The 24180-nt window shown below is 45.8% G+C and overlaps 1 protein-coding gene across 1 annotated transcript in view; it reads left to right on the forward strand.

The window, feature by feature from the left end:
- LOC144594687 (dynein axonemal heavy chain 5-like) overlaps window positions 1-24180 on the forward strand; it is a 147242-nt gene that overhangs the window by 60569 nt on the left and 62493 nt on the right. The window contains exons 34-42 of the mRNA XM_078401529.1: window positions 881-1105; window positions 4511-4683; window positions 7964-8142; window positions 8233-8420; window positions 15085-15279; window positions 17402-17536; window positions 19797-19904; window positions 20446-20599; window positions 22624-22770. Of these exons, the coding sequence (XP_078257655.1) occupies window positions 881-1105; window positions 4511-4683; window positions 7964-8142; window positions 8233-8420; window positions 15085-15279; window positions 17402-17536; window positions 19797-19904; window positions 20446-20599; window positions 22624-22770 (1504 nt within the window). The remainder of the gene's footprint in view (window positions 1-880; window positions 1106-4510; window positions 4684-7963; window positions 8143-8232; window positions 8421-15084; window positions 15280-17401; window positions 17537-19796; window positions 19905-20445; window positions 20600-22623; window positions 22771-24180) is intronic.

The raw sequence follows: 24180 nt of genomic DNA on the forward strand, positions 1-24180 counted from the left end.
TGAAGCGTGAGTTTGGTGAATTAATTAAATGGAAGTTTAACTTGGAAAGCATAGAACTTGGAACAGGACTCAGAATTAATTGTGGTAACACTGCTTTGCAGTCAAAGTTGTGTTATTCCATGTAGTTATGAAAAAGATCTAGAGTTACAATGTGTAGGAAAAAAACCCTGCAGATGCTGGTTTAAATCGAAGGTAGACACAAAATGCTGGAGTAACTCAGCGGGTCAGGCAGCATCTCTGGAGAGAAGGAATGGATGATGTTTCGGGTCGAGACCCTTCTTCAGACTGATGTCAGGGGAGGGGGCGGGACAAAGATAGGATGTAGAAGGAGACAGGAAGACTAGTGGGAGAACTGGGAAGGGGGGGGGCGGGCGGTGGGGAGGGGAAGCAGGGACTACCTGAAGTTAGAGAAGTCAATGTTCATACCGCTGGGGTGTAAACTACCCAAACGAAATATGAGGTGCTGTTCCTCCAATTTGCGCTGGGCCTCACTCTGACAATGGAGGAGGCCCAGGACAGAAAGGTCAGATTGGGAATGGGAGGGGTTGTTGAAGAGTTGAGCCACCGGGAGATCAGGTTGGTTAAGACGGACTGAGCGGAGGTGTTTAGCGATGTAGAGAAGTTGACATCTGGAACAGTGGATAAAGTACAAAGTTGGAGGAGGTGCAGGTGAACCTCTGCCTCACCTGGAAAGACTATTTGGGTCCTTGGATGGAGTCAAGGGGGGAGGTGAAGGGATCCATCCAAGGATGGTCTCGACCCGAAACGTCACCCATTCCTTCTCTCCAGAGATGCTGCCTGAGCCGCTGAGTTACTCCAGCATTTTGTGTCTACCTTAGAGTTACAATGTGATCGTTAATAAAGATGATGTTTGTCACAGGTTGGCCTTCTCGGCATCCAGATGATTTGGACCAGAGATGCACAAGATGCCTTAAGACTCGCAAAGGGTGACCGCAAAATCATGCAGACAACAAACCACTATTTTCTGGAAATGCTCAATATACTGATTAGTACAACGACCAAAGATTTAGATGTTAATAAGCGTGTGAAATATGAAACTCTAATCACTATTCACGTCCATCAAAGAGACATCTTTGATGAGCTGGTAAATATATTTTCTGACTTTTGCCAGCAGTGGATGTAATATTTTTCCTTTGATTAATTTTTTAAATTTATTACATATTTGTATCATGTCTTCAATGCAGAATACATTATATTTCCAGAAAAACATTTCTAAGATTAAATAAAATCCATATAAAGGATTGAGAGATCATTCCATCTATCTGTCAATCAACTTGGGAGAAATTGTCTATAATGTGCGGTAAATTTTGATCATTTTCACACTGACATCATGATAAAATATTTATTCAAAAGGTTTCATTCCAAAAAAGTTCATCTTCCTTCTTCCCCTTCTCTTTTTGTTAGCCATATTTTGTTCATTTTCATTGATACATTTCCAAGGTACAAAACACATACAACTTTTATTTTATTTATTTATTGATTTATTTATTTTCTGGTCAATACAATCCAATAGATTGACCATACAGTTGTGAAAGTTAAATAGTGCAAAAAACATTGTATTAAAAAAAACCCAAACAATATAATCACACATATTGTCTGACCGAAAAATATATATAAAGGTATAAAGCTTTATACCTTTTATAAAGGTATACCTTTATACCTTTTATAATTTATAAATAAAAATATAAAGCTTTGGCAGAAGCCAAAGCTTATTATGCCTACCCTTAATACTTAACAAACTATAATTAAAAAAACATAACGTCATAGGTCAGAAGCAGATAAACAAAACATAGAAAGAAACACTAATATAGTCAAGAACCATCATTTCTATCATGTCAGTCATTTCTCAGTGCTGATCACATATTTTGTATCTTTCAAATAAAATATTTTTGAACATTTTCTTGAATTTACACATATTACTAGACTCTTTTAATTCACTGTTGCAACTATTCCATAGATTGACCCCTTTAATAGCCACACATCTATTTTTCACATTTCTTCTTACCCTCATTTTTTCAAATATATAATTACCCCTGAGTGGACACCTGCTCTCCCTCACTGAAAACAATCCTTGGATACAGTCAGGAAGTGTTCTTTCTTTTGCTCTAAACATTATTTGTAGAGTTTTAAAGTCTACTAGGTCCATAAATTGTAGGACATATGATTTCATAAATAATGGGTTGGTTGGGTCATTATAACCAGCCTTATTGACAATTCTTATAGCTCTTTTTTGCAATATAAAGATTGAATTAGTGCTAGTTTTGTAGGTGTTTCCCTATACTTCCACACAGTATGTAATATATGGAATAATGAGTGAGCGATATAACATAAATAGTGAATTTTGATTCAAAATGGCCTTAGTTTTGTGGAGTATTGCGATGGATTTAGACAGTTTTGATTTGATATGTTTTATGTGAGGTTTCCAACAGAGTTTCTGATCTATTATCACTCCCAAGAATTTATTTTCATACACTCTTTCAATTTCTACATCATTAATCATAAGTGTTACCTCCGAATTTATTTTTCGATTTCCAAACACAATAAATTTTGTTTTACTTATATTTAATGACAGTTTATTAGTATCAAACCACTTCTTTAGGGTTTTCAATTCCCCTTTAACTGTGTCCAAAAGTTGCTTCGTGTTTTTCCCTGAACAATATAAATTAGTGTCATCCGCAAATATAACTAAATGTAACAATTTTGATACCAATTGCATTTAGTGAATGAGATTGTAAAACTGTTATAAATGCATGGATTGTGAGCGTCACTGCAAAGCCAGCGTTGATTGTTGATTTCTAACGGGTGGCAGTGAACCGCCTTATCTCTTTGGTCTTTGTGATGAAGATACTCTCATCCTTCTGTTGGCCAGGGACATCCAATCTTTTCACACAGCAATAATGGTATCTTTTCAAGTCAGGACAATGAGGAGACTGAAGAAAGTGGCATTCCAGTGGACTGATACTCCAGTTGATCTGGTTGACAGAGGCTGTGGGTGTTGGGCGATATTGTTGAAGGTGTCTTGCCAAGTCACTACATTCTATCAATGGTACAAGCACCAGCAGCAGTGCTCCAGAGCCTGAGGAAATGAGAATTAAAGTTGGTGGATTTGGTATTCTGGGTTTCATTATCCTGAATGATGTCTCCTTGAGTGTTATTTGCAGCCTCATTTGTCAATGCAAGTGAAGATTATCCCGTCACATTCCTGACTTGTGCCTTGCAGAAGGAAGGGCATGACAATGAGTCATTCATTCCTGGCCTGCTTTTGTATTCATTTGTCTGGTTTGGCTGAGTTTCTGTTGAATAGTATTTACTAATATGTTGATATTGTGAGCAGTGAATTTTCTTTGCTTAACACAAAGTACGCATTTCACATGTGTGACATAGATTACAATCCAAAAAGAACATTACAGCAAACAATAAAAGTTCAGGAGAAAGTTATTTGGCACTTTTGAGACTGCTCTACCATTTAATAAGACTGTGCTTGATGGATTTTTGGCCGCTCCAGGCTTCTTAAGCTTTAATTCTCCATTGGCCCTAAAAATATCTATCACAGCCTTGAATATATTTAATGACAGCCTCTGTGGCTACTTGGGATCGAGAAAGATATCCCACCTCATCTCTGCACAAAGTTAAGTTTTGTAACTTTGACAGCACCAAAACATGGTGACACTTGTGTGCTGCCAGGGTGAGGTCTGCACCATGATTTTACCGGGTTGTATGCAAGTTTATTTTAGTTTAGAGATACAGCGCGGAAACAGGCCCTTCGGCAAAAGGCAAAGCATTTCACTGTACTCAGGTACATGTGACAATAAAGTGTCATTGAAGTGGTCAACCTCCTTTTCTGTGACTATGCTTCCTAGATCTAGGCTTTCCCAGCAGAGGAAACATGCTATCTGTATCTACCCTGTCAACATCCCTCAGAATCTAATGTGGTATTAACCCTAGAGAGTATCAATCCAATCTCTTTGGACTTCCTTCATCAGGCACGCCCCTTAATTTGTTTAGGAAAAAAACTGCAGATGCTGGTTTAAATCGAAGGTAGACACAAAATGCTGGTGTAACTCAGAGGGTCAGGCAACATCTCGGGAGAGACGTTTCGGGTCAAGACCCTTCTTCAGACTGAAGAAGGGTCTCGACCCGAAGCGTCACCCATTCCTTCTCTCCCGAGATGCTGCCTGACCCGCTGAGTTACTCCAGCATTTTGTGTCTACCCTACAATTTGTTGGTCAGCCTTTGTCCCATTGCTTCCAAGGCAAGCACAATAAAAGACACCCAAAGTTTACAGCAATCAACGGGGATGAAACATAGTCAGTTACAACTCAGTTGAGGCATTTCTTTTGTTGAGAATCACATCATTAATAAAATTAAATCAATCCTACATTATAACCAGTTGCTTAATTATGTTTTAACACAAATGGATGTGTTCCTTATTGGGACCAAAAGAGCAATGTGAGATCTGATTGTTTTTTTAAATATTAATTTCTTGCAGTGCCGGATGCAGATAAAATCTCCGACTGACTTTGAATGGTTGAAACAGTGCAGGTTCTACTTCAATGAAGATGCTGATAAAATGAAGATAATGATTACTGATGTGGATTTTACTTATCAAAATGAGTTTTTGGGATGCACTGAGAGACTAGTTATCACTCCCCTCACTGACAGGTACGTACCTTGCAACCCTGCACAAATTCCTGAAGACTGATTGATCGTGGCAGTATATCAGTGGACTATGGCTTCAGTGCTTTGTTGCTGCATGTGATGCTTTGAGGGCCATTCTAGCACATCCTAACCCACCAAGTACAGCATTTTGGGTCCCTTGAATCTTAGTACTCAAGCACGATGTAGAGAGAAATCTTTGGTTAATTTCTGAACTCTTTCGTCTGAGCAAGGTTCTGGCATCTGCAGTTCATTGTTTATCCAACCATCTCTTCTTATTGGAAAGCGTCTGTTCAGCCCAGTTGACATGGGTACAATCAGCCACTTCTCCTGCAGGATTTCTACGGTATATCTGCAATGGGCTGCTAAAGATCTGACAACACTGCAAATTCAAGTTTGAAGATGAAATATTTATGTGTTCATTCAATGTAGCATCTGTTCTTCACTAATTTCATTTGGATACACAAATATTTAATTAAAATGTAAGAGTTTTTTATTTTTTAATTCATTTTTGAAATGTCTGTGTCCTTAACAAAGCTAGTATTTACTACAGATGGGGCAGCACAGTAACGCAGCAGTAGAATAGCTGCCTTACAGTGCCAGAGTCCCGGGTTCCATCCGAACTTTAGGTGCTGTCTGTACAAAGTTTGCATGTTCTCTCCGTGACCACATGGGTTTTCTCGTGCTTCAGTTTCCTCCCACATTCAAAAGACGTACAGGTTTATAGGTTAATTAGCTTCTGTAAATTGTCCATACCATGTAGGATAGAACCAGTGATTGCTCATCGGTGCGGACGGACTCAGTGGGCTGAAGGACCTGTTTCCGTGCTGTATCTCAAAAACTAAAAACTAAAACATGATTACCGATGAGAAAGTAGTAGTTGAGTTGCCTTTTCAAACCATGTGTTCTACTGGCAGTTGCAATGGGGACTTCCATAATTTAGATACACTGACAATCAAGGAGGAGTGATACCTTCCCAGGTTATGAATGTGCCTGCTATTTACGACTTTGCATTAGGGTGTAGCATGAAGTTCCTATCACACAGATATTTTTAGCACATGGCTGGTAGTTGTATAAAGTAGCAAATATAAGAAGCATTGTGGTAGAAATTGTATTTAATCTCTGTTGACTGAGGAGGGCCACTGACTGAATCAATTTGTTTATTAAATTATTTATGTTTCAAAATAAAGTCTCAGAAAGTTTGAGATACCAACTGTAAGAGAAAATCTGAAATGTATAGTTTCAGCATTCTGTCTCAGAATTTCATAAACGTTCAACGACATTTTGGTTACGGTGCAAGGCCCTCGGGAATATGTGACCCTAGTAAATATGTGATTTAAATCATGGCACAATGAGATTTTGCAATCACCCTAGGTGTTTGCACACCTTAGCTCTTTCCTGTCACTGAAACGGTGAATAGCTAAGTATAATAAGTATGTAGGTTAATAAGTATGTAGGTAAGTATGTAGGTTAATTGACTGGGTAAATGTAAATGTAAAAATTGTCCCTAGTGTGTGTAGGATAGTGTTAATGTGCGGGGATCGCTGGGCGGCGCGGACTTGGTGGGCCGAAAAGGCCTGTTTCCGCGCTGTATCTGAAATATGAAAATAAATAAATATGAAATAATAACTTGCACCCCTGCCCCCCAATTATAGTTAACAACCATGGCAAATTCCTTAAATGAATGCATTTTTAGCACTGGTTCCATCAAGACCATTGCAGTAAATTGGTGGTAGTTTAATTTATCACCCGTTCACACCAGTGCCGAACAACGGCTGCCTCTGCCAACCGTCCGTCTCGTCCTTTTCTTCTTTGTTGTTTTTAGTCTGTTGTTAAATGTATGTTTTTAGTTCACCTTTGGTTTTGTATTATGTGGGGGGTGAGGGAAACTTTTTTAACGGCACGGTGGCGCAGCGGTAGAGTTGCTGCCTTACAGCGAATGCAGCGCCGGAGACTCAGGTTCGATCCTGACTACGGGCGCTGCATGTACGGAGTTTGTACGTTCTCCTCGTGACCTGCGTGGGTTTTCTCCGAGATCTTCGGTTTCCTCCCACACTCCAAAGACATACAGGTATGTAGGTTAATTGACTGGGTAAATGTAAAAACAATTGTCCCTAGTGTGTGTAGGATAGTGTTAATGTGCGGGGATCGCTGGGCGGCGCGGACTCGGTGGGCCGAAGGGCCTGTTTCCGCGCTGTATCTCTAAATCTAAAAATCAAAAAAAAAATCTAAATCTAAAATCTAATCTCTTTCCTCGGCGGAGATGCGACTTTTTATCGTATCGTATCTCCGTCCGCACTGCGGCCTAACATCGTGGAGCTGGCGGTCCCTTTCCTGGGGACTGACTTCGGGAGCTCCAACCGCGGGAGCCTGCGGACTAAACATCGTGGAGCTCGTGGTCCCTGGTTAGGGACCGACTTCGGGAGCTCCAAGTTGCAGGAGTTTCAACCACCCGGATCGCGGGAGCTTCGATGGCCCCCACACGAGAGCTTCGATCTCTGGCTGTGGGAGCTTCGATCGCCCCGACTAAGGATGGTTCCACTGCCCCGACCATGGGAGAAAAGGAGGAAAGAAGATACGACTTTATTGCCTTCCGTCACAGTGGGGAATGTGGGGGAGCCGCTGTGGTGGATGTTTGTTAATTTTTATGTAGTTGTGTGTCTTGTTGCTTTTTTTGGTTTGGCTGTATGGCAAAATTAAATTCCTTGTATGTTGCAAAACATTCTTGGCTAATAAATTAATTACGATTTAATGGTCACAAAATTCAACTGAATAGCAGATTATGTTTTGCTAACTTTAGAGCAGATTTGGATCCATTTTTCAAGAGTAATGGCGATTGCCTCATTTGGGAGGTGGACCTTGGGTGCTGCCTGTGTGGAGTTTGCACGTTCTCTCTGACCGCGTGGGTTTTTCCCGGGTGCTCCGGTTTCCTCCCACATTCCAAAGACGTGCAGGTTTGTTGATTCATTGGCCTCTGTAAATTACCCCTGGTTTGTCGGGAGTGGATGGATGCCAAAGTGGAATAGTGTGAACGGGGGATGGATGATTGACGTGGACTTGGTAGGCCAAAAATGCAGCATCTTTGGAGAGAACAACTCCTTGCAGATGCTGCCTGACCTGCTGAGTAAATCTTGCATTTTCTACTTTTGTTTCTCACAGATGGTGTCTGACCTGCTGGGTGTCTCCTGCATTTTCTGTTCTTATTGTTAGATTTGCAATAATTAACTTAATCTTCATTGAGGGCAGTCAGTTGTTAATTCATTTGCATTGTGAATATGTTTCCTAGGTGCTACATCACGCTAGCGCAGGCTATTGGAATGAATATGGGTGGGGCTCCTACAGGACCAGCTGGCACAGGAAAGACCGAAACAGTCAAAGATATGGGCAAGTGCCTTGGCAAGTACGTGGTGGTGTTCAACTGCTCCGACCAGATGGATTTCCGAGGCCTTGGCCGAATCTTCAAAGGTAGTCAATGGAAGAAAATGTCCAATTAATGCAGTTCACTGTTGCACAGTGAGACTGAAATAATCGAAGCTACTTTTACTTGTTGTTTAGGACTGTCCCTATCAGGCTCTTGGGGATGCTTTGACGAGTTTAATCGGATAGACCTGCCTGTACTTTCTGTGGCTGCTCAGCAAATCGCCATTGTTCTGACCTGCAAGAAGGAACACAGAAAAAGTTTTGTATTCACAGACAATGACACGTTAGAAATTAATCCAGAGTTTGGCATCTTCCTTACAATGGTAAGTATCTATCATTTTTGTCAAGTTGTCAGGTTTATGTTTTAGGTTAAAAGAAAAGTTGATCGGGTGGAAATGATCCAGATTTGTTTATCATGATGCCATTTTAGTTTCTATATGAAGATATACCGATGTGGAGATACATCATATGATCGTCCTCTGAGCTAAAGATCCATCAATGTCTGATTAGAATTTTCTTCAAGCTCGATAATGGGTATTGTGTAGAGTGGAAATTTCAGGAATGTGGAAAAAATTAATAAAAGGATTATGAAGATAAAGTTGAATGTAAAGCTTCTTTAAAAATATTTTAACACTGTGGCGGCTCCCAAGGGTCGGGCCATACTACTACCGACCCCTCGGCACGGGAATGGACCAGTCCCGGGAGGCGGTCCTGGACTCAGGTATAAAAGGACAAGGTTTGGGCGCCAAGCCATTCCGGCAGACTAGACCCGTCTGAGACCCACGAACCAATAAATATACCTTCCCAAAATACCTGGCTCCTTGCCTTTATCAACACGCTACATTGGTGACCTCGACGGTCCATTCATTAGGATGGACGAAGAAACAGAATTCGACCGCCCGTCCGGCTCGCAGACCGACCAGGCCCCAGCTGTCGACGCGGTAGGAATTAAGCTCCCGACCTTCTGGACCACCCGGGCTCGCATTTGGTTTTACCAAGCGGAGGCCCAGTTCCAGCTGAAGGGCATCACAAGGGATGACACCCGGTTTTTCCACCTGGTGGGAGCCCTTGACCAGGACGCGGCCGAAGAGGTAACGGAGTTCCTCCAGGACCCCCCGGCCGACGGTAAATATAAAGCCCTTAAGGAGCTGCTGCTCCAAACCTACGGGCTAACCCGAATGGAGCGGGCCGAAAGGCTCCTCCACATGCCAGGCCTCGGTGACCGGCGCCCATCTAGCCTCCTGAAGGAGATGGTCGCGCTGCTCGACGGGCACAGACCGTGCCTGATGTTCGAGTATACATACCTGCACCTGCTGCCGGCCGACATTCGCCTGCAGCTCACCGACGTCTCCTGGGAAGACACCCGGGCCCTCGGCAGGCGCGCGGACGCGCTGTGGGCGGCGCGCCGTGATGACGTCAGTGCGCTAAACGTCACTCGAGAAGCGCCCGATTTTCTCCGGTCGGGCGGGGGAGCTGTGGAAGGAGTGACAGCTACGTCTCGGAGGCCTGCGAGATCGCCCCCGGTGGCCATTGCGGGTCGTGCACCTGCAGTCCCACATCAGCAGGCTCCAGCCAGCACCAGCAAGAGGTACTGGTGTTATTACCACCAGCGCTGGGGTGCGGCAGCCCGACAATGCCGCCAGCCGTGCACATTTCCGGGAAACGCCGGGGCCGGCTACCAATAGTCCCTGCGGTGGCCGGCCAGATTCACCGCCTCTTCGCCTGGGATCGGCGGTCCGGGAGCCGCTTCCTCGTGGATACCGGGGCGGAGCTGAGCGTCCTGCCCCCTTCGCCGCTGGACATTCGTTCTGGGAAGCGGGGGCCCATCCTCACCGCGGCAAATGGGAGCATTATCCAGACGTATGGCGTCCGCACGGTCCACATCGTTTTCGGCGCCAGTCATTTTACGTGGCTGTTTACGATCGCCGACGTCTCCCAGCCGTTGCTCGGGGCCGACTTTCTGCGGGCTCATTCTCTCCTCGTGGACGTCAGGCAGCAGCGCTTGGTCCACTCCGCCACGATGGAGCCCATCGCGTTGCGGCTGAATGACCCCGTTATACGCCCGCTGTCGTCCGTGGACTCCCATTTCGCTCGGGTGCTGGCGGACTTTCCGGATATTATGGCCCCGCAATTCCGGTCATCGACCCCCAAGCATGGGGTGTACCATTACATCACGACTACCGGCCCACCCCTCCACGCACGAGCACGCCGACTCCCGCCTGAGAAACTACGCCTGGCACGACAGGAGTTCCGTACGATGGAGTCCTTGGGGATCGTCCGCCCTTCCAACAGCCCATGGGCATCTCCACTCCACATGGTCCCCAAGGCAAACGGGGGCTGGAGGCCTTGCGGGGATTATCGGCGGCTGAACGTCGCTACCGCCGAGGACCGATACCCCGTGCCCCACATCCAGGACTTCAACGCCCATTTGGCTGGGGCCACGATATTTTCAAAGGTGGATCTGGTGCGAGGTTACAACCAGATCCCGGTCCACCCGGAGGATGTACCCAAGACGGCAATCATCACGCCGTTCGGACTCTACGAGTTCGTATGGATGCCGTTCGGCCTCAAGAACGCCGCCCAGTCATTCCAACGATTAATGAACGGCGTTTGTCGCGGGTTGGATTTCCTGTTCGTCTACCTCGACGACATCTTGGTAGCCAGCCGCTCGCGGCAGGAGCACTGTGCTCACCTCCGGCAGCTTTTCCAGCGGCTCAGCGAACACGGGTTGGCCATAAACCTCGCCAAGTGCCGCTTTGGCGTGGCCACCATCGACTTTCTCGGCCACCGTGTGTCCTCGCAAGGAGCGGTTCCCCTGCCGGACAAAGTAGACGCCATCCGCCGGTTTCCCCGTCCGTCCTCGGTGCGTGGCCTGCAGGAGTTCGTCGGCATGGTGGCATTTTATCACCGGTTCCTGCCATCCGCGGCCCACATCATGCGGCCGCTATACGAGCTGCTGGCGGGCAAGCGTAAGACCGTCGTGTGGACCGACGAGGCCGTAGCAGCCTTTGACGGCGCGAAGGAGGCCCTGGCTCTGGCTGTGCTGCTTGTTCACCCACGGGAGGATGCCCCGACAGCCCTTACGGTGGACGCCTCAGAGTTGGCGGTTGGTGGCGTACTGGAGCAACTCACGGACGGGGGGTGGCGCCCCCTGGCCTTCTTCAGCCGGCACCTCGACAACGCCCAGAAGAAGTACAGCGCTTTCGACCGCGAGCTCCTTGCCCTGTACCTGGCCGTTCGTCACTTCCGCTATTTTCTGGAGGGCCGCCCGTTCACCGCTTACACGGACCACAAGCCGCTCACTTTCGCCCTGGCAAAGGTCTCCGACCCATGGTCCGCCCGACAGCAGCGCCAGTTGGCCTACATATCCGAATTTACCACCTCCATCCGCTTTATCGAGGGGAAGGAAAACCGGGTGGCCGACGCATTGTCTCGCCCCGCCATCAATGCCGTGTTAGAAGTGGCACCCGGCATTGATTATTCTGCCCTGGCGGAGGCCCAACTAACGGACGGGGAGATGCCCGCCTACCGGACTGCCATCTCTGGCCTCCGCCTTGAGGATGTTCCCCTCGGCCCCGGAGCGACGACGATACTTTGCGATGTGTCGGCAGGTCAGCCGCGCCCCATCGTCCCGGCCGCGTGGCGCAGGAGGGTGTTCGACGTGGTCCACGGGCTGGCTCACCCATCCATCCGGGCAACGATCTCCTTGGTAGCTGCGCGGTTCATGTGGCATGGTCTGCGCAAGCAGGTTGGCCAATGGGCCCGCACCTGCATTCCGTGCCAGACGTCGAAAATTCAACGCCACGTCCGGGCGCCACTCCAAGGGATCGGTCTACCCTGCCGCCGTTTCGACCACCTGCACGTGGACATTGTGGGCCCGCTCCCGCCGTCCCGGGGCATCACCCACCTCTTCACGGTGGTGGACCGCTTCACGCGGTGGCCGGAGGCCATACCACTGGCTGATACATCTACAGCCACATGCGCTCGTGCGTTGGCCGCGCACTGGATTGCTCGCTTTGGTGTGCCGGTGGTCATCTCATCGGACCGGGGGCCACAGTTCACCTCCGAGCTGTGGTCGGCCATGGCCCACCTGTTGGGCGTGCGGCTGCACCACACCACGGCCTATCACCCGCAGGCAAACGGCTTGGTGGAGAGGTTCCACCGGCAGCTGAAGGCAGCGCTGAAGGCGCGACTCGCCGGCCCCGACTGGATGGACGAGCTACCATGGGTTTTGCTGGGCATCCGGACTGCCCCCAAGGAAGACCTGGCTTCATCCTCAGCGGAGCTCGTCTACGGGTCTCCGCTCACGGTGCCCGGGGAGTTCGTGCCCTCGTTGCCGGGGCGAGAGGAACCGCCCTCATCCACCCTACATCGCCTCCGAGAGCGAGTTGGCAAGCTCGCACCCGTGCCGACGTCCCGCCATGGGACATTCCGCCCTTACGTGCCATCGGCCCTCCAGGACTGCGCCTTTGTGTTCCTGCGCCGTGACGCCCACCAGGCGCCACTCCAGAGGCTGTATGAAGGCCCGTACCGGGTGCTGGAGCACGGGCAGACAACCTTTGTTTTGGACATGGGGGGCCGGCCGGAGGCCGTGTCAATTGACCGCCTGAAGCCGGCCCACTTAGACATCGACCAACCGGTACGGGTGGCCCAGCCTCGGCCACGAGGTCGCCCCCCTTTGCGGGTCCCACCGCCTGTCTCTCCAACTGTGCCTCCGCCGGCCCCTCTGTCAACCGATTACCGTACGCGGTCCGGTCGGGTTGTGCGACCACCAGTGCGTTTCGTGCCTCCGGATCTGGGGGGGGGTACTGTGGCGGCTCCCAAGGGTCGGGCCATACTACTACCGACCCCTCGGCACGGGAATGGACCAGTCCCGGGAGGCGGTCCTGGACTCAGGTATAAAAGGACAAGGTTTGGGCGCCAAGCCATTCCGGCAGACTAGACCCGTCTGAGACCCACGAACCAATAAATATACCTTCCCAAAATACCTGGCTCCTTGCCTTTATCAACACGCTACAACACACTGATTCAGGTACAAGGCAACCTGAGTATTCAGGTTCATATCAATGTGTTTGCTGCAAATTGATATACTTTTTTTTGGAAACTATGGCTTTGGTGCGGATACAAATTGATTTCCATTCCACTTTAAGGGTAGGATTTTCTTACCAATGGGGGGAAATGTCTAAACTCCACACAGTCTGGAGGTGAATATTACACTGTGATACTATGAAACCATTAGACAGTATTGAAGTGGTTTACCACACCGTGGAAGATGGAGTCGCTCCAGATTGTTCCAGCATCTGGTGCCTTTGTGTCTCCCATATATAAGTGTAGATCCAGCACCAGATTTGCTTTCCTGCATCTTCTTAATGTGGTCAGGGGGCTCTTGTAATTATACGATGAGGTAAATTAACTTGAACTTGGAGCTTCAAAGAAATACGTGTATTGTGACAATTAACCTTCTAAACAAAACTGAACAGCGACACAATGTTGCTAAGCTATGCAAACGACATAACATCTTAGATCAATAGTAATCAATAGTAACTCATCGACCTCAAAGAAACATTAATGGGTTAGTAGATTCAAGCCATAAACCTTTGTGCAGACATAACACTACTTTTTTAATGGGAAGAGAAGTGCAACCCAATAGGTTCATGTATTCACTTTCAGAACTTATGCTTTACATATACTCACAAAATGCTGGAGAACCTCAGCAGGTCAGGCAACATCTCGGGAGAGAAGGAATGGGTAATGTTTCGGGTCGAGACCCTTCTTCAGACTGATGGTGTAAGTTAACATATGTCAGTCATGAACAATCTAGGTCAACTTAGATTCACAAAGTTTTATTGGCAGCTGAGAAAACACAATCTGCACAGGCAATGATGGTCCAGTTTTATACTGCCATCGTAGAGCCCGTCCTCACCTTCTCCATCATGGTCTGGTTTAGCTCAGCCACCAAGCACGACATCTGGAGGCTGCAGCGCATCGTTCGATCAGCTGAGAAGGTTGTTGGCTGCAACCTTCCCCCCCATTGACAAACTGTACACTGCAAGGGCCAGGAAGCGATCGGGCAAGATCATCTCTGACCTTTCTCACCCTAGCCACAAACTCTTTGAAGCACTTCCCTCTGGAAGGCGACTCCGGACTGTCAAACAGCCACAGCCAGACATAAAAACAGCTTTTTTCCAAGAAGCACAGCTCATACAATGTTATTAAGTTAACTGGGTGACTAGAGCACTTGAAGTTAATAGGGACTTCAATGAAGAAACAGCTCCTCATAACACTACACATGAGCCACACAGCAATTTTCATGCACCACACTCTGCATCTTTGAAAATTTTGTTCTTACTTTGTGATTGCCATTGTATTCTTCAAAGTACTTTCAAACACACTTGTGTGTACCTATTGATACCAGGCTTGTGGACAATTTAGTCCATTGCTCTCTTTTAAATAAGGTGGATGTGTTTCAAGGAAAGGAACACAAACAGCAATAGCACGTGCTACCAGATTTAAGAACAACTTCTTCCCTGCTGTAATCATACTCTTGAGAAGACAGCTTATATGATAAGTATTAATGCCTGATCATCCAATCTACCTGTAGTGTCCATTGGATGTTTATTTTGCATCAGCACTTTTTCTGTAACTGTTTTCCCTGTTGCTCTCCCTGATGTGCTCTTGTGTATGGAATGCTTTGCCTCTTTAGCAAGCAAAACAAAGGGTTTTCATTGTATCTTGATACATGTGACAATAGTAAAACAATAACAAAACTTCAATCTGAAGAAGGGTCTCGACCCGAAACGTCACCCATTCCTTCTCTCCTGAGATGCTGCCTGACCTGCTGAGTTACTCCAGCATTTTGTGAACAAAACTCACTTGTGACTTTTAAGGTTATCTGCTTTTGACCATTGAATGCAATATACTGAAATATTTATCTGGAAATATCATTTCCGATTTAGTTCATATTAAAGATTTTCTTTCACTTAATAGAATCCAGGTTATGCTGGGAGACAGGAACTTCCTGAAAACCTCAAGATTAATTTCCGGTCAGTGGCAATGATGGTGCCTGATCGGCAGATCATCATCCGCGTCAAGCTGGCAAGCTGTGGGTTCATAGACAATGTCACCCTTGCTTGCAAGTTCTTTACGCTGTACAAACTGTGTGAGGAGCAGCTTTCCAAGCAGGTTGGTGGGCCAGTCTGAGCTCTTGGAATACGTTGCATGTTTCTCCGTCGTGTGTAAGGTGGTGCCAGAAGCAGCTCGTGGCCCTTGTTTGGGCAAAGAAATTGAAGTGAGATTTATTAACAAGAAATATTAACACGAGCAGCCTATTCCAATCATAATAATGCAAAGGAATTTCAATAGGAGGGTGTAAGTAGAGAGGGGAAACAAATGAATCAAATAAATAAACTAAACCGGCCAAAGGGAAACCTTAACATTTAGCAAGATGGGTGAAAGAAATTGAGTTAATGCCAATAGTTTTTGAGATGCAGCATGAAAACGGGCCCACCGGGTCCATGCCAACCACAATCACCCATTCACACTCGTTCCACGTTATCTCACATTCCCATCCATTCCCTGCACACAAAGTCCACTTCACAAGAGACCAATTACCCCACAGACCCACATGCCCTTGGAATGTTGGAGGAAACTGGAGCACCTGGGGAAGACCCACGAGGGAGAACATGCAAACTCACAGGGAGAACATGCAAGCTCCACAGAGACAGCACCCGAGGTTAGGATTGAACCCGGGTCTCGGGTGCTGCGAGGCAGCAGCTCTATTAGGGGCGCCGTGATTGAAAACGGTGAAGAATGAAGAAGTGGCAGAGACGCTAAATGAGTCTCGTGCCTTGGCTTTCACAAGAAACAGGTAGTGAGAACAAATAAGCACAAGAGGAAGGGTTGGAACAAATGTACGATAGCCAAATGACGCAAATGTGGTCCTGATGTTATGTACCTCAGCTCATTAAAGGTAGACTGAAAGGAAATAACAAAGCCTCTGACAACAACCTTTCAGATATTTTTGGAAATGTGTGGCACTGTAGCACAGCAGTTAGTGTTGTTACTGTACAGGCCCTTTGATTAGGGTTCATTCTTGACCCTGGGTACAGTCTGTGTGGAATTTGTACTGTATATCCTTCTTGCAACTGTGTGGATTTCCCCCAGGGCACTCCAGTTTCCTTGCACATCCAGAGATAATAGACAATAGAGACAATAGACAATAGGTGCAGGAGTAGGCCATTCAGCCCTTCGAGCCAGCACCGCCATTCAATGCGATCATGGCTGATCACTCTCAATCAGTACCCCGTTCCTGCCTTCTCCCCATACCCCCTCACTCCGCTATCCTTAAGAGCTCTATCCAGCTCTCTCTTGAAAGCATCCAACGAACTGGCCTCTACTGCCTTCTGAGGCAGAGAATTCCACACCTTCACCACTCTGACTGAAAAAGTTCTTCCTCATCTCCGTTCTAAATGGCCTACCCCTTATTCTTAAACTGTGGCCCCTTGTTCTGGACTCCCCCAACATTGGGAACATGTTTCCTGCCTCCAATGTGTCCAATCCCCTAATTATCTTATATGTTTCAATAAGATCCCCACTCATCCTTCTAAATTCCAGTGTATACAAGCCTAATTGCTCCAGCCTTTCAACATACGACAGTCCCGCCATTCCGGGAATTAACCTAGTGAACCTACGCTGCACGCCCTGGTGAGATGCACTGGTAAGTTAAATAGCGACCATAAAAGTGTACATGGATGGCGGGGGAATCTGGGAGGACTGAAAGAGCATCTGAGAGAGAAGAAATTCTCTCGGGGAAGTAAGTAGTGGAATGGGATTGTTGAGAATGTTCCGAGAATCCTCGTAGACTTTGTGGGCTGCGTAGCCACCTCTGCTGTAAGGACAACTGAGAGCATGAGGATTGTGCGACAGATCTTGAAAGTTGCCAATGTAACACTCTTCAGGAATGGTGAAAGAGCCAAACCTATAACTGTCGACCAGTGAGCAATTGGCAAGATTCCAGATGAGATAATGACATGAACGCAGATACAAAAGGCGATGGTGCCCTCTGAGAGGGAGTGATCAAGTCTTATTAATCTCATCTGAACTATCTGGAGGAGGCATAATTATGGGGAAATTAACGATTTTGATCCAGATCTCCAGCTTTTGCAGAGTTTTGCTTTTGATCAAAGTCGAATTCAGCAAAATTTAAAGCCTTATTTTATAAATCTCCAAAACTCAGATCATAGAAACTGATTGTTTATTAACGACAAGCTTTCTGGATCTCATGATTATCACTGTCCGGTTTCAGGTGCATTATGATTTTGGACTCCGCAATATTCTGTCTGTTTTACGGACACTCGGAGCTACAAAGCGAGCTAGACCTGAAGATACCGAATCTACAATCGTTATGGGAGTCCTTCGGGACATGAACCTCTCCAAACTGGTGATTCACTTTTCTGGTCATTTGTTTGAATTGCAGTTTAAGGAAGTTGTTACCTTTATATTTCATAAGATAGTTTTTCAGCTTTAAATACAAATGTACGATGATCTTGAATTGACAATGTGTGACCGATGATATGCCTGCTACGGAGCAGGCTCTTGGGAGCAAGGTTGGAGGAGATGGAATGGTCAATTCAATTGAGCAAAGAGATGAAGGTTATAAAGAGAGTATGCTGCCTCACAGTTTAAGAGGATTTCTTGATGATTCTTGCCAAAACCATGGCTTGTGTGCTGGGAGAAAATTGACCTGAAGGTAAGGTTGCCAACTATAGCCCTCCCAAATACGGGACAAGGTGATATCACCGCCCCGCACCCCACGTGACCCCACCCAGCCAACGACCACGTGCTCCCGTTCCACCAATGGCGGCCACCCGGGCCGGAAGGCGGGTTGCTACGCAACCTCCGATAAGCGACGCCCGGGCCTCCGGGCCTTCACTGTCCCGACCTACACTGTCCGGAAGGTAGGCATAGATTTTAACCAGCATCTGGTTTTTTCCTTCTACACTGTCCGGGCCTACAGCGTCCGGACCTACAGTGTCCCCCGGGCCAAATACGGGACAAGGGCGATCCCATACGGGACAAGCCAATTTAGCCCAAAATACGGGATGTCCCGGCTAATACGGGGCAGTTGGCAACCCTACCTTAAGGGTTTAATTTGAGCAGTGAAGTAGAAATGTGAATAAAACTTGGAAGGCTGTGCAGTATGTGAGGACCTGAGCAAGAAAAATTGACATGCTACCATAATCCCATTTTCTTGCATCAGCTCCATTCCTACATTATTTTCCTAACCAAGTACCTGTACAAATATCGTTTAAACATTGTAACCACTACTTCCTCAAGCAGTCCATTCCAAATATTCACCGCCTTCTGCCCTTACATCTCCTTTAGGTTTCGTCCCACTCATCTTGAACCATCCCAATACCTCGAAAATGGCGTCTATCTATCTATACCCCTAGTAATTCTGTAAACTTATGTAAGGTTACCCTGGGGCTTCCTCCTATTGATAATAAACCCAGCCTATCTAATCTCTCCTGATAACTACAGCCGTTCATTCACCACCACCTGGTGAATCTCTTCCCCATTCTCCCTATCTTTACCATATTCTTCCTTTCGTGTGGTGTCCAGATCTATGCACATGTTTACTGGTCTAATCAATATTTTGACCCATGATGACCCAACTCTTATCCTCTGAATCTTATCAGTCTGAAGAAGGGTCTCGACCCGAAACGTCTCCCATTCCCTCTCTCCTCGATGCTGCCTGACCTGTTGAGTTACTCCAGCATTTTGTGATACCTTCAACTCTTATCCTCAATGCCTCAGCCAACAAAGGCAAGCATAGCAGATGTCTTTCTCATTACCTTATCCACCTGCAATGCCACTTGGACTTGCAGCCCAGGGTTTCTCCGTACATCTATGCTGCCAAAGTTCTTACTATCTACATCCTAAGAGAATTTGATTTCCCAGATGCATTACCTCGTACTTGTCTGGATTAAATTCCATCTGTCACTGCTCCATATGGAATCTGAAGAAAGGGAATCATTGTTTATATCAATGAATGTTGGGTAGAGGTTAGTAGCGGAGGCGGAGGCAACAGGAAGGGAGTTTGTGGGAAAACAGGTGAGCACCTTGGATAGACAATAGGTGCAGGAGGAGGCCATTCGGCCCTTCGAGCCAGCACCGCCATTCAATGTGATCATGGCTGATCATTCTCAATCAGTACCCCGTTCCTGCCTTTTCCCCATCCCCCCTGACTCCGCTATCCTCCGCTATTTAGAGTACTGCGTTACATTTTGGTCACCATGTTCTAGGAAGGATGTCGTCAAAGGGCGATAAATGGAGAGAATGCCCTAATATTTTCATGCAAAATATTCTGGGAACAATTTAATATATATGCCATTTCTGAACAGTTTTTTGTGCTAATATATTCCTAATAGGTTCAAATCTCTATATTTCAATGTATATTTGTGAAACTAGACAGAATAGGTTTCTACCTCTCTCTGGTGCAAAAAAACATTCATTAACAACTAAACTTTTGTTTCTGTATTTTTCTGCTGAATGCCCCAAGTGACAAATGCCCTGCAGTTTGTATTCCTATTTAATCCGCATTATCTGATCTGATAATTTTCTTATTAATCGCAGGACTTGTGCGTGTGTTATTAAAGCAAGTTATCACTCTTTCCTCACTTTCTGATACCCGTTTCCAGATTGATGAGGATGAACCACTGTTCCTTAGCCTGATAGAGGATTTGTTTCCCGGCATCCAGTTGGATAAGGCCAGATATCTAGAGTTTGAAGCAGCGATTGACAAACAGGTATTGATAATTCACTTAAATTCAAACAGTTCACAAGGGCACTTGGGCAGATTTTAAACAATGCAGAGAACTACTAGGACCAGAGGACATAGGTTCGAGGACCAGAGGACATAGGTTTAAGGTGAAGGGGAAAAGATTTAATACGAATCTGAGGGGTAACTTTTTCACACAAAGGGTGGTGGGTGTATGGAACAAGCTGCCAGAGGAGGTAGTTGAGGCAGGGATTATCCCAACATTTAAGAAACAGTTAGACAGGTACATGGACAGGATAGGTTTGGAGGGATATGGATCAAACGTGGGACTAGTGTAGCTGGGACATGTTGGGCAAGTTGGGTCGAAGAGCCTGTTTCCACACTGTATCGTTCTATGACTCAATGACTCTACCACTAAGTGGACAGACTGGAATTGACATAATTCTAACTTTGGAGAACAGAACAAACTTGGAGAAATAAATCACTGAAGGGTTTTAAGTATTTAAGAAGTGAAAATAAATACTATTGCAGCACAGGAATTATTCAAGTGGCATCTACTTTCTTGTCAGATTGACGATGCAGGTCTGGTGAAACATGTAGCTTGGAAACTGAAGGTTATCCAGTTGTTTGAAACTCAGCGTGTACGACATGGCATGATGACGTTGGGTCCAAGTGGTGCTGGAAAGACGACGTGTATACACACCCTCATGAAGGCCATGACAGGTAAGATTTAATATAATAGTCTGAAGAAGGGTCTTGACCCAAAACGTCACCCATTCCTTCTCTCCCGAGATGCTGCCTGACCCGCTGAGTTACTCATGCATTTTGTGGCCACCTTCGATTTAAACCAGCATCTGCAGGGTTTTTTTCCTAACAACCAGCTAAAAATTGTTGTAGCAATTATTAGCAATGCATGGTACATTCATTTGGAAAAAACAAAGAGTGGAAACTGAAGCATTAATGCAGGCTGGTGCAATGACTAAAATATAAATATGCTGGTGTTAGTGTCTACCTGCTGTGCAATTTGTGCTTTGTACTTGCTTGAACATGTATCATGATTTGCAACTTAAACTTCAAAATGGTCTCTCGTTGAACGGCCTGTTTTTATGCCATATGGTTCTATGAATTCTATAAAAACATGTTTTAACTTGTCACCTAATCTTGCACAGAACACTTTCAACCCTGATGCAATTAAACTGGGAAAATAATACACAAGCAAGAATGCCTTGAGCAGTGTGTGGGAAAGCTTTCGTTCGGGAAAGTGTCGGGTGAGGTTTATTGTTGTGAGGTGAACCGAGTTTCGGTGAAAACCAGATATACCATACATAATGAATAAATGAATGAATGAATAAGTTTATTGGCCAAGTATGTACACATACGAGGAATGTGCCTTGGTGCTCCGCTCGCAAGTAACAACACGAACATACAATAAACAATTAAGAATAAAGCATCAAACATTAAGAATACAACATTATAGTTTAAACATGTGAGTGAAAGAAACCAGAACAAAAAGAGGCTACAGACTTTTGGTTGTTGAGTAAAGCTACTACTCGCGGAAAAAAAGCTGTTTTTATGTCTGGCTGTGGCTGCTTTGACAGTCCGGAGTTGCCTTCCAGAGGGAAGTGCTTCAAAGAGTTTGTGGCCAGGGTGAGAGGGGTCAGAGATGATCTTGCCCGCTCACTTCCTGGCCCTTGTAGTGCACAGTAAATACAATCAAGTCAAACTCAAGTAAAATGGATGGAACGAAGTGAATACAGAGTGCAGAATCTTGTTTGTGAAAGTTCACATCACCCTTAAACAGAGTCCCGCTGTACTCCATATTCTCCATTAATCCCTGTTGTAGGAAGCTTTGTTGGTTTATCTATATTTTCCTGTCGAACTTTGGTACTCTAAAACATAAAATAACACATTTGGGAACACTGATTCTGACAGATGTTTACTACAATACTAATCAGGAATAGGAATGTTCAGAAAAACTGGTTAGCATCACATTAGCATGAATTAGTAAAGGCACTAATTCATGCAGCACAACAAAGAAAATGAGTTTCACAGCTTACACAAAATCGGGAAGATTATCAGAATAGGGTCATCAAAAGTAAAACCAATTGGATGAAAGGATAATATTACATGGGTCAAAGTCCATTTTTTTCACTCAAATCAATTCTGATTTTTTATGTTTGGCTAAAATAAGAGATTTTCAGACACATCAACATGGTCTGAAATTGAATTAAATCCCCAATGGTAAGAGATGTGCAGGAAGGAACTGCAGATGCTGGTTTAAACTGAAGATAGACACGCAATGCTGGAGTAATTTAGCGGGGGGGACAGGTGGCATCTCTGGAGGGAAGGAATGAGAGACCCTTCTTCAGACCCAATGGTAGAGAGTTGGCTTCTATTGATTCTAACAATCAGTTTCCAGTCACATCAGCTTTATGTTTAGATTTAGATTTAGAGATACAGCGCGGAAACAGGCCCTTCAGCCCACCGGGTCCGCGCCGCCCAGCGATCCCCGCACATTAACACTATCCTACACACACTAGGGACAATTTTTACATTTACCCAGTCAATTAACCTACATACCTGCACGTCTTTGGAGTGTGGGAGGAAACCGAAGATCTCGGAGAAAACCCACGCAGGTCATGGGGAGAACGTACAAACTCCGTACAGACGGCGCCGTGTTCCCTACCAGCGAGTTACCAGCACTGCCTGAAGAGTACTTGAGGATACGATGTTCCCTTTGGTCCTAGAGTGTGGTCAGCCTCACAGAGAGATGCGGATGAATCCCAAAGCAATTACCGCTGCTCAGATGTTTGGCCGTTTGGATGTAGCCACCAATGACTGGACTGACGGAATATTTTCAGTATTGTGGAGAAAAACTCTCAAGGTCAAGAAAGGTGAGTGGATGTCGCTGGGCAACTGAATGAAGTGCTGCCATCTCCCGTCAGCGTGAAGCATGAAAGACTTGACTGGTTGACCAATTGTTTCTACTTTAACCGAGGAAAATTGTAATTATAGTCCCTGATCATTATCACATCTCATCCCATGTACCTGATATTTTGCAGACAGCATTGTACTCTTGCTCCTTATCAGGGGTATCAGTGCAGGGAATGCAGAGCGAACAGAACATCCAGTGGACAGTGCAGTCCTGCCTCCTTTCGTGAGATCATTTTAAAGGAGTCACTGAAACTACAGTCCAATCCCATTTACCTAGAAAATTGTGCAGAAGTGTAGCTGTGGTTCGAAACCTCAAGTTCCTGTATCTGCCCTTACGGTGTTGATATCGCCAGTGAAACCCTGGTTACCCCATCACTCCAGAGAAGTCATGTGGGAGAGGGTGAAGCATTGGAAACAAACAGCATCACTGTCATGGAACTGAGCAAGCGGGACTGACTCTACTTTGCTCTCCATGTTGATTTTTGGGATATCAGGGTTGGTTCTGTGGAGAAAAATGGAGCAGACCACACCGAAACTCTAGAATTTAGAAGAATGGAAGACGTCCTCATTGAAACATACTGAATTCTTATAGGGGTTGATAGTGTTGATGTAGGAAAGCTGTTTCTCTGGCTCTGCTGCCTAAAACTAGGAGTCTCAGTCTCAAAAAAAGAAGTTAATCGTTCAGATGTGATCTGAGACGTTTCTTCACTCTGAGGCCAATTGCTCTAAACAAAGATTGATAGATTTTGGATGCTAAGGGATATAAGGTTTGTATCAGAAAAATGACACTGAGATTTAGACTTTACTTTAGACTTTCGAGATACAGCGTGGAAACCGGCCCATCGGCCTACCTAGTCTGCACCAGCCAGCGATCAACCTTTGGCACTATTCTATGCACTAAGGACAATTTACAATTTTATGGAAGTTAATTAACCTACAAACCTGATTGTCTTCAGAATATGGGGGGAAACCGGAGCACCCGGAGAAAACCCACTTGGTCACAGGGAGAACGTACAAACTCCGTACAAACAGCACCTGTAGCCAGGATTGAATCTGGGTTTCTGGCGCTGTAAGGCAGCAACTCTACCGCTGTGCCACTGTGCCTCCCCAAGATATAAAAGAGCAAATTGTATGGGAGAACAGACATAGGGGATGAAAGACCAACTCCTGCTTCCATTTCTAATGCTCTTATTTAATTTTGCATAAGGAGATGAAAAGCATTGATTTCTAAAAAGATTACTATCTTCTCTCAGGCATTATCAGCACAAATATTTCCTCAGTTAAAAAAAAAACCAGCATCCATATTTAAGATTATTGTAATGATTCCAGCAACTTGCTTTACTGTGATGTTGGTGAGATTGTTAAGCGCC

This window comes from Rhinoraja longicauda, chromosome 6 (genome assembly GCF_053455715.1).
Source record: "Rhinoraja longicauda isolate Sanriku21f chromosome 6, sRhiLon1.1, whole genome shotgun sequence".
In the NCBI taxonomy this organism is placed as follows: Eukaryota; Metazoa; Chordata; class Chondrichthyes; order Rajiformes; family Arhynchobatidae; genus Rhinoraja; species Rhinoraja longicauda.